This window comes from Helianthus annuus, chromosome 13 (genome assembly GCF_002127325.2).
Source record: "Helianthus annuus cultivar XRQ/B chromosome 13, HanXRQr2.0-SUNRISE, whole genome shotgun sequence".
NCBI lineage: Eukaryota > Viridiplantae > Streptophyta > Magnoliopsida > Asterales > Asteraceae > Helianthus > Helianthus annuus.
Window position 1 is genome coordinate 166,146,528 of NC_035445.2, and position 11,832 is coordinate 166,158,359.

Consider the following 11,832-nt stretch of genomic DNA (forward strand, 5'->3'; position numbering starts at 1 on the left):
ACTAGTTTATAGTCCCGTGTAGTACACGGGGTTATGCATTATAAAATATTTACAATGAAAAATTACAAATTAATGTTACATTTACAAATCTCGAATAACTTCTTTATAGACAACATTAGATGTCCTACACGAAAGATTATCATTTTTATTAATAATTAATAGTTTAAGTCTATCTCTACTTTTGATTATGGAAAAAGCCATGTACAGTCTATGTGAAAACACTGGTTGTTTTAAAAACAAACCAACTCTCAATAGAAAATGTCCTTCAATTTATTTATCGTCATCGAGAAAACTGTCTTCTTTGATCTCGCGTATTACACACCAATGGTCCTAAATTATTCTCCCTAGCCCAGACCTCCCCTCTAGAGGCTTATGCCTCTACAAGTGGGTCATTCCTACGTTAGCATTTATTGATGATTTTTAAACTGATTTTTTCTTAACATATACCTTTTTATATATAATTTAAAAATATTATTAAATTTAATAGTAACCGCAATATTATATAAAAGATTTTAAATTCACATAAATTATAATATTGATTATTTGACTTACCAGGAATTTTAGTATTGAATATTATAAATTAGAAAAAAAGTTAAAAAATTTAAGTAAAACTGTAATGTTAATAGAGAAAATATCACATGACACTAACTGGAATCGTTTATTAAAATAAGATTTTCAAAAGTACTTGTGGCAACATGACACTAAATGGAATCGTCAGAATGAGATTTTCGAAAATACTTTTGGCAAAAACAAATTATATAAAACAATTAAGATTTTTTAGGATGACAAATAGTTGTTATTTGTTTTTAATCTCTTCAAATAAAAATCATGTCCTATTCATAAATAGATGATAGCTATGACATCAATCCATAGGAAAGTTGAATCCATTTAGAAAATATTTGCATTCTTTTTAAGCGTTAGAAAATTTTGGGTTTTATCCACCATTAAATGGGGAAAGAATAATTATTAAATAGATATATAATTAATTAATTTAAATTTAAAATAAAACATATATAATAATTATGAGGTTAGAGGAGAGAATGTTATGTGGCATTATTTGTAGTTTTTATTAATATTTAGATTTTAGTATAGTATTTATATTAAATATTAAATTAAATTCTTACGCCATTCACATACTCATTGAATTGTCATCAAAAATTAACTAAAATCATAAAGCAAAACCAGTGACACTTGGAGAATAAAAAACATAATGACATTTAATTAAAAAGTTAGGTTAAGTGAACTTACATTAAATCGATGATAATCAGAGTTGAAGTGAGAGTGGTGGTGGTGGTGAAGTGAACGGAAACTGTAATTACAAGTATTACACGTCGGTCTCGACTAATATTCTTCACTTTCGTACAAGTATTACACGTGCGTCTTGACGAATATTCTTCACCTCCGCCCTTGGAAAATGGAACTGATTTAAGTCACATTGGAGATTGATGGTTAAGTTGGGTCGAGTCGAGCTTGTTATATAAGTCAATTAAGCCCAAACTAACATTAGACTATCGACATTAAACCTAATCCAATCTTTAATAAAAAAAAACTAATTTTCCTTTCTTCTGTATACACAACTCAAGTCAATTTTGAATACAGATTCACAACCCAACCCAACTTTTCAATTTTCGCTCCCGGATAGTCCCTGGCACAGATGGAGGTTTGTTTTGGTGTTAAGTGGGTGAGAAATGACCAAAACACCCTTATCATTAAAAGTTGAAGACAAACCAAACCATATTCGGACCAAACAAAAATGGCTTCAGCAGTATCGGTGACATTTCGCCTGAATCACCCCTCCCAATCCCATTCTCTCAAATCAAAACCTCATTTCACCTTCCCTTTCAAACCCCTCCTCACCTTTTCCCCCTTACACAAACATCCAAAGCTCCAAATCGCCGCAAAATCTACTGATGTCTCCAAAGAAGACATACCACCGGCATCAGAACCCGTAGCTGAAACCGACGACTTCGATAAATGCAGGTTAGAGGAGAAATTCGCAGACCTAAACACCGGAATTTACGAGTGTCGGTCGTGCGGGTACTTGTACAACGAGGCCGCCGGCGACCCATCGTACCCGATAGCTCCAAGACTACCGTTCGACAGAGTGCCGGACGATTGGAGATCTATCTATCAATGTTTGAGGAAATTATGGATGAATTCAGTTACAAAATTAAGAGATGAATTCTATTTGCTACAATGAATGTGGTGATGATGTTGTTGATGTAAGTAAGTAAGTAAGAAGATGTCGATTTGGGGGAAGATGAATGAAGAAGATGAAAGGTATATGATTACACAGCGTATATGAATGTGGTTGTGGCACTGGTGGCTGAGTGAAGTGCAAATGAAGAAGATGTCTTTTGGGGTTTTTAATAATAAGGGTATTTTGGTCATTTCACATCAACTTAACTGAAAAACTAGCTCCCATCCACGCTAGGGACTATCCGGGAACGAAATTGAAAAAGTTGGGGACTATAGCTGTAATTTTAAAAAGTTAGGGACTAAATGTGAAAAAATAACAAACCATATGGACTATCCGGACATTTAACTCTTTTTTTAATCATTTGGGCGACTTAGGTTGGGAGAACGTCACCAATGATCATGGTTGCAAAAGTCGCTAGGCGCTCCCTAGTCGGATTCAGGAGTACTCGGGAAGTACTCGGCTTAGGCGGAGATTACTTGGGGAGTAATTGGCCTGGGAGACCAGTACTCGTGCCTAGGCAGCCTACCTTGTTGCGAGTACTCGGGGAATACTCGGAGCCTAGGCAGGACTTTTACAACCATGCCAATGATAATGATGTTAGTCTTACTAGATAATAGAATACTAGGGTAACCAAATTTAGGACTCTTTTACTCTTCTTTTTTTATACATATACATAATACACGTATCTATTTTAATATTATCATACAAAATATATGAACTATTTTTAGTCTCGAATTATTAGGTTATATTTGATGATCGGTCACTAATAATATTTGTCGACCTAAACTGTTAAAATTCAACAGAATTTCACTTCATGATATATCATCTTATGATAATAGAGTAGGGATAATTGTTAATTAAGTTGGGTTAATCGACTTTGTTGTTAGAACTTACATAGGAACTTTTGAGTTTATAAAAGTAAAAAGTGGTTGTTACTCCAAACCAAGTGTAATTTGGTTATTTGACTATAGAAGAGGGTGAGAAATAAACCAACGGGGACGGCCGGTTAAATGCAGTTAAATCAAAAGAGACCAGGTCGAATGGTGACTAAACCAGTCCTATAGTAACTTGTTCGGTCTATGCTCCATGAGAGACACCCTCCATTTGATAACTTAGAGACAAAAATATATTAAAATAATAAAGGGGATGGTGGTTCGAGTCATCACCACACCCTTAGGGTAGTAGTTTGGATGATGGATTAGAGGTAGGTGAGATGACACCTATGTGGAGGGTCATGGTGGTCATGAAGATCATGACCACAACCTTTAGCCTAAGTAACCATGTTGATTAGTCAAAGGTCCGATTAAGACAAAGTATGAGAGAATGCGATATTGGAGATTGCTGGTTAAGTTGGGCCGAGTCCAGCTTGTTATATAAGTCACTTAAGCCAAAACTAATATTAGACTATCCACATTCAAAACCGAATCCAATCTTTAATAAAAAAAACTAATTTTTCTTTCTACCGTATACACAAGTTACAACACAACACATTAACACAACCCAATTCTTTTTGATACATATTCACAACCCAACCCATATTTTTATAAAATAATTGTAACACATGGTTATTGTTATTGTATTAAGAATAATAATGTTAAAAACAATTATTTCTATTTCAAAACAACCAAAAGTTATTTATTTTTAATATAAAAGTTAAACGGTCAATATATATAATATATTAGAAAATATATATTTTTGAATGCGTTTTTAATAAATTACTATGCTTAAATATTATCAAGTATTTGAGTAAATAATTATTGGGTGGAATTGGTAGTTAAGAAATAAAAAAATAAAAATTAGAAGATGGAACCTATCCAATTTTAATAAGTGTCAAAAGAACAGGGGTAACCTCTTGCAACCTTGGGTTGCTTGGCCAACCAGGTTGTGGAGAAAAATTGATTTTTTTTAAAATTATTTGGGCAACCTAGGTTGGGAGAACGTCACCAACGGTGATAGTCTTACTGGATTATAGAATATTAGGGTAACTAAATTTAGTACTCTTTTACTGTTCTTTTCTTATACATATACATAATACATGTATCTATTTTAATTTAATATTATCATACAAAATACATGAACTTTTTTTAGTATCACATTATTAGGTTATATTTGATGATCGGTCACTAATAATATTTGTCGACCTAAACTGTTAAAATTCAACACGATTTCACTTCATGATATATCATCTTATGATAATACAGTAGGGATAATTGTTACTTAAGTTGGGTTAATCGACTTTGTTGTTAGAACTTACATAGGAACTTTTGAGTTTATAAAAGTAAAAAGTGGTTGTTACTCCAAACAAAGTGTAATTTGGTAATTTGACTATATATGACTATATAAGAGGGTGAAAAATAGTGTGTAAAAACCAACAGAGACGGCCGGTTAAATGCACTTAAATCAAAAGAGACCAGTTCGAATGGTGACTAAACCAGTCCTATAGTAACTTGTTCGGTCTATGCTCCATGAGAGACACCCTCTATTTGATAACTCTGAGACAAAAATATATTAAAATAATAAAGAGGGATAATGGTTTGGGTCATGACCACACCCTTAGGGTAGTGGTTTTGGATGGTGGATTAGAGGTGGGTGACATGACGCCTATGTGGAGGGTCATGACCACAACCTTTAGCCTAAGTAACCATTTTGATTAGTCAAAGGTCCGGTTAAGACAAGGTATGAGAGATTGCGATATCTGAGATTGCAATTGCATACCATTGGAACAGTTCATTTAAAGTTGCATGAAGATATTGCGTCTTTTCTAGGCTCTGGTAAGAACATCTCCTTTGGCGTACTGGCTTTGGGATGCGGCACCGTTGCTGTCACCACCTGGACTGCTTGTGTCGCAAGAGGTGATTCGGGAATCCTGGATCATGCAAAATGGTATGATTGACATGAGAATCTTTTAATAAAAAAGTTGGTGGGAACAAACCAAGATTAGAATTTGATGGGTTAAGATAGAGATGACAATTCCAATGCACTACTTAAGAACATGTAGACTGGGGCTATGTTTTATTTTCGAAAAGGTCAAATGGGTAATTAAATTGAAAATGGCTGGAACGGGTCAAAACTTGTCTATCCAACTAATATAGTTTTTGTAATCAGGTTTGAGACTTGTAAAACACTAATGGTTTATAAACTTATTTCAAATGTTTTGACAAAGTATTTTTAGGTCAACCCAATACACGATATGTTTGACCATTACAAAGTTAACTCACTTTGACCTGTTATTCAAATTCCAACCCGTCCAACCAACCCATTTTGGCACCTCTAAAACACTTAAGCTCAGAATCTGCTGAAGCTGTAAAGCTGTTCCATCAGGTAGAAATGTTCCATATGTATCTGTCACTGCATCAACGGGGAATGATATAACCTGTGCATATAAGAGAGTAATTAGACATGCGAAAACATAACTTTCACAAGGCTGATCTAAACGGTTCACTCACCTTCCAAAATCCAGAGTGCTGCTATGCTAATCTCCAGGCATAAACATCTTGCATAGCCAGGTAATCATGACATTCTTACAAAATGTGAATGCATGAGATATGTTTGCTTCAGAACAAAACAAGTGCTAATAATCACCTTCATAGAGTAATCATGACGTAAAGCCTACAAGCTTCCGGTGTTGTTGCCTGAAAATATACACTGTCACTCCAACGTCATGTACATACATCTATAACACATAAAAAGTACAGGTATCATGTGACACAATCTTGATAAGGTGGGCCCGCTCATGGATACACGTAATGGATACACAAGCGTGTCCATCTTATATCAAACCATACAATGAGCTAAATCAAAATGCATAACAGAGTTCAAGAATCCTACACAGCCAAATCAATCAGCTCTAAAAATTGAAGGTGATGAATGCAGAGTTTGATAGAACATCAGAAACAACGAAACAGTAAACTGACAGCATAAGAATGAACAGTAATTTAACAACCCAGTCATATAACGTCACTAAATTTGAAATGTTCGTTTAATATAATCAGATGGGACCACAACAACATCAAATTAGGTCACCTCTACACACTGGCATTACAAATCATAGTCTAACTGTATCCACCGCTCAGTGAGGTGAACAAAGTCATATTTCATCGTATAGCTCTTTTACCTGTCCTACTTTGACTACAAAAGTCAAAACAACCATTTTCCAAAATTGGAATTGATATGAATATATTTTGATTTGCATAAAAAAAATTAATATGTTTGTTAAAACATACCTTATTTAAGGCAAGTTCATTGTGCCGTCGAATTCAAGCTCCTGCAGAATGTGCATTTTTTTGACAACAGCATCTTCTGATGATTGCTTCTTACCAGCTTTCGTCCTTACTCCATATCTATCTATCTACATGTAAAGGTAGCATTTTACCAACGGACTCTGCATATTTTGATAGGCAGCAGAGCAGTTTAGTCATATAAAAAAGAATTTCAAGTTGAAGTGAAACTAATAGAACTAAAATTGCATAAAAAAGCCTGTTGCCTTGATACCATATTATATCATCTTGTACACAAAATTTCATTGTGAGAATGAAGGAGGGCAATTTCAACCCATTTACTTATGAATGTGAAGATGGGTCGATTTGGTTTGTATTCCACTTTTTCTATCTCAAACTGATCAGATATATTATAGGGGCATATGGCTTTAAACTTTACACTTTATTAGTGAAGCGGGTCATATAACGAGCATCTATATTCCGCCCTCGTCTAAATAGCATAAATAGAATGTTGATGAAGATTGTTGTTTACTGTAATGTGTATTTTTTACCATTTAATTCAGAGCTTGTAAATAAAGAAATATAAAAATGGTTTGCATAGGGACTAATAAGAGCTGTCATTTGAATCACATATTCATGTAAAATGAAATATTACCCCATTAGTCTATGTAGAACACCATATTAGTCCCTATACTATAATACTTTGTCTAAAAAATACTATCCCCAATTAGGTTGAAAAAAGAGACATACACATACAGATATATGAAGGGGAAGACCATGAAGCTGCAATTTGAATTACAAACTCATGTAAAAAAAGAAACAGGCATTCTACTCATAATAAGTTACTTTAAATCCAAAGTAACCAGCAATTACGTGTTCATAAAATTGAAGTAGTAATCAGCAAATCAAACCCATCAATCATCAATTGAGCTTCCAATCGAACAATGCAAACAGAGTATCATAATCAGGGCACAAAAAATAGCAAGTTACTAATCGAAATTCCATTTATCAACAAACCCGTAAACCCAAATGTATCTAAATCAGAAATCAAGCACATAAACGCAATTGGAATTCATAAAATAGAGGTGATACTTACAGGAAGCGTGTGTGGATGGTTTCTCGTGTACTCTCTAAACCCTAATTTCATCCTCTCATTCTCATCACAAACCTCTCAATTCTCCACCTATTCAAAACCCTACCACTTTAGTTTCAATCAACACTTGCTATTTCTCCACCAATTATTGAAACCGACACCCATCAGATGAGAGAGGAAGAGATTTCATGAAAAGAGGAAGAAGAAGATGATAAACGGAGTTGGGTTTGTGTATTTTAGGGGTGGCATCAGCTAAGACCATGGGTATGGGGCTTGGGTTGGGGCGTGGGTTTGGGAAAAACGCCTAAGCCACCACTCTGGAGGGGGTTTGGGTTTGGGGCGTGGCCCCTGGGGCTTGGCTTTCAAGCCGGGCGTGGGGCGGTATGGCCATGCTAGTTGGCTGAATCTCATTGGCTCACCCGTCACGTCAGGCGGGGTCTTTTTGAATTTCGAATTTTAAATTTCAAACGGTTCCCTCGTCTTCTCTAACCGCCACCCGAGTCCCCCAAAGGCCTCTATATATGGTAACCCCAACCCATTGGTCCCCCATCCCACGAACCCAACAACCCCACCGGCTACCACTTCTGTCCCACCGGCTACCCCACTGGTCCACCCCTTCTCGAACCCGCTACCCCACTTCTCTCGAACCCAACCCCGTTATGGCATCCTGGACCCATGAAGAGGAAATTGCTCTCGTCAAAAGCGTCGTTGACGCTATGAAGGGACAAAATATTGGGTGGAAGCATTCGGAGCCTACCGACTTAATGTCGGTAACGACCGCCACAACCTCAACGCGTGCCAACATAAATGGCGCGAGCTACGGCCCAAGCTCGAGCGTTTCAAGGCTTACTACGAAGCCGTTCCCGGTGGCGATTTAGGCCACGAGGACCCGGTGGCGGTGGCTAACATAGAGTTTCGAGGCAAGGAAAAAAAGGCGTTCGATAAGATCGACCATTTTGAAATTAATTTAACGCTTTAGGTTTGTTATTTTGTAATTTTTAGTATTATGTAATTTTTAGTGTTATGTAATTTTTAAAATTTTAATGAAGTTGTAGGTTTTTTATAAATGTTGTATGATTTTTTATAAATTTTTTGTATTTTTTTTTAATTATTCTGTCACGCAGTGCACCCAACCCAAGCCCAACCCACGCCATACCCCGCGGCCACGTAACCAGACGGTGGGGGGGCTCTCATTCCACGTGTCAGCATATGCCCCAACCCAATCCCCACCGTACCCCATGGCCTAAGCTAGGACTAGGCAACTGATATAATGACACAAATGCCCTTAGTTATCGAGTTAAAAAGACCAATGTACCCTTTTCAATAAACAGTCAACACTCAAAAATGCAACTACGGGGACATAGATGGTATGAAAAAAAGTTAAGGGGTTTAACCTACAATTTTAAGTAAACCACAAAGACGCAAATTATACTTTACTCGTAATGTAATAATCTTAAAGTGGGAATTAAATAAAAAAATTAGATTAACTAAATTATTTAGGTTTTCTCGTGAGGAAAATACCATAATAAAAGTTGAAAATTTAGATTTAACAAATATGAACAGTGGTTAATTATTGAATCTTTAGTGGATCTAATTGGTTAACCCCTTATGGCCACTCCTTTTCTTTTATCTTTTAGTAGGTGGGCTTCAAGCCCATCAGGAAAGAAATCATGACTGGGCTTTGACTCAACAAAAAAGCCTAAACAAAACAGCAACCAAACAACCCAATATGCTCGATCCACTGGTTAAAAATGAAAATTTATGTTTCATATCATTGCGGTTGAAGATTTCAAAATTGCTTTTTAACAATTCCAAGCTTTTCCTACTTGTCATGATTCATGTATTTCCCAATACGTACCCATGTGTATATGCAATATATCAATCATTTATATTCAATTTAAATTACTCAAACCCATCTTCTCGTTCATTATAAGCGTGGAAGTTATCACGTTAAAACATACTAACAACATTAAATCAATTCAAATCCAATTTTGTTACACACGTAAAACTATATCAATATTTACAAAGGGAAGATCTCATATTAAAGAAAACAGTTTAACTAAATCCTTTAGCTAGCTCGTGAATGAAACCATTTAAAAAATGAATAATTAGATTTGACAAATATGCAAGTCAACTTGTTATGTATTACTATTAACAAAATTAGAACAATGATTAACTATGGGAAACTTGACTATATTAATCTAGTTTACAAACAAATTTTATTGGCCAAGTCCAAAACCCATGTTGGGCCGTGACCGGCCCTTTTCCTTTCCTCTTCGTGGGTGGGCTTCAGCCAAGTGGAAAAGAAACCAATACCGGCCCTCGACTCAATAAATACCGTACCAGTTAATAATTTAAAAGAAACTGATTTTTAAGATGTTATCAAAAAGGGTAGCGGCGCAGTTTGTTGTCCGTTTACCATCTATCGCGATTCCATTGCTGAAAAAATGGCCATGAAAAGTGGCGAAGCTTGAGATTCCGAGCGGGGGTCGTAAGTCACCGGACCTAAAATTATACCTAAAAAATTATAAAACCAGGGGGTCGAAAACGTATATACCTAAAAAATTATATATGAAAACTACATACCGGACCGTACTGAGGAAAAAGTCCACCCCCCCCCCCCCCCGGCGGGCCCCCACTATGCTACGCCCATGGCCATGAAGGTACACACCAATAATGCACAATCTCTACAGCATAAAACCATTTGTGCAATGCTGGTGGGAAAAAAAGGCCATGAAGGTACACCCCAATAATTATATCAATATTTACAAACGGAAGATCTCATATTTAAGAAAACAATTTGACTAAATCCTTTAGCTAGCACGTGAATGAAATCATCTTAGAAAAAAATCTATTTTTTTGAGCGGTAAATTCTTTTAATCCCTTTTTGTCTATGCAAATCAACTTGTTATATACTAAGAACATTAGAACAATGATTAACTATGGAAAACTTAACTACATTAATCTGGTTTACAAACAAAATTGATTGGCCTAGTAAAAAACCCCTCATGGGCCGTGGCCAGCCCTTTTCCTTTCTTCTTTGTGGGTGGGCTTCAGCTAAGTAGAAAAGAAACCAAGTCTGGGCCTCAACTTAATATAAACTGTACCAGTTAATGATCTAAAAGAAACTGATCTTTAAGATAACATTGACAAGTGACAATTAGGTATAACATCCTCTCAAGAGATGTTAACTTGCAATCATAGGCTAGTTTTGATATCTTGTTGAGATATACAAAATTGACAAGTGACCAACATGTGGCATCTTCTTCGTTAGCGAGACTTCATCAATCTTTGTTGGAATTAAACTTGATTTATGTTAGGGTTTTGGAACCGAAGAGAGAATGAATGTTCTATTATTATTATTCATTTGAAGAGTGAAACATTACATCAGTATATATATGATATGATATACATACCATAACCGTCTATACCTATCTTATGAATAATAATACATAAATACACTAATAATTAAACATATATTATAATTAAACTATGAAGGATATCTAACTTAATATTACTAGGATTAAGGAAGTGAAAAAAAAAAAAAAAAACTGGTTAACAAGAGCATGTTTGTAATTAGGAAGCAGGACTGATATTGAAATTGGTTCTGAATCGACCCAAGCATATGGGTTGTAATCGATGTGGGAACATATACATCGAATGGTAAAACCCGAACCAAACTAGTTAAAACCCGATTTTGAAACGGCTTTTTTTTCCGCCTAAAAAGCTAGTTCGAAACAAAGCTGGTTTTGACCCTTGTTGACTCAAACCTTAACAAGTTTATTTTATTGAAATAATAACTTTAAATTGGGAAATAAATACAAGAAAACAATTTAACTAAATTAGTTAGTTTTTATGGTGATAAAAAATCATGTAATAAAAAAATGAATACTTAGATTTAATATCCATACAAATCAACTGCTTTTTTCAATATAACAATCATTAATTATTGAAACTTAATCACATTTAATAATTAGTTTACATTGGAAGTTAACCTATGTAGTCCCCAAAGTCCAAACCCCTCGTGGTCACCATTTTTCTTTATCTTTTCATAGGTGGGCTTCAAGCCCATCAGCAAAGAAACCATCACTAAGTTTGGGCCTAAAGAAGAATGCCTAAACAAAACCACAGCCTAGCTGCTCGGCCCTCCAATTAAAAATGAAAATTCTCTGTTTCTTTTCATTTTATTCGTCACATTCAAAACCACCATTAACGATTCCAAGGTTTTTCAACATGATCTAAACAATTAAATATAATCAATTATATTCAAATTAAACAACTCAAATGCATCTTCATTTTCATTATAGACCTGGAAGTTTTGA

General features: G+C 35.2%; 1 protein-coding gene and 1 long non-coding RNA gene across 5 annotated transcripts; one reads left to right on the top strand and one right to left on the bottom strand.

The window, feature by feature from the left end:
* The first annotated feature begins 1,753 nt into the window (after positions 1-1,753).
* LOC118485927 lies at positions 1,754-2,200 on the top strand. Its single transcript, XM_035982455.1, has one exon. It carries the CDS (start codon positions 1,754-1,756, stop codon positions 2,198-2,200), a length of 447 nt encoding a protein of 148 aa, XP_035838348.1.
* Positions 2,201-4,304: 2,104 nt separating this feature from the next.
* Positions 4,305-7,792, bottom strand: LOC110900257. Of its 4 annotated transcripts, none has more exons than XR_002570873.2 (5): positions 7,514-7,792; positions 6,424-6,581; positions 5,647-5,832; positions 5,469-5,573; positions 4,305-5,066 (listed from the first exon to the last, which is right to left on the bottom strand). It is a non-coding gene; the product is annotated as an uncharacterized LOC110900257 (long non-coding RNA). The 4 variants fall into 4 exon arrangements; XR_002570875.2 differs by having other exon boundaries at positions 6,424-6,548; positions 7,514-7,791; XR_004876541.1 differs by lacking the exon at positions 7,514-7,792 and having other exon boundaries at positions 6,424-7,070.
* Positions 7,793-11,832: the final 4,040 nt, after the last annotated feature.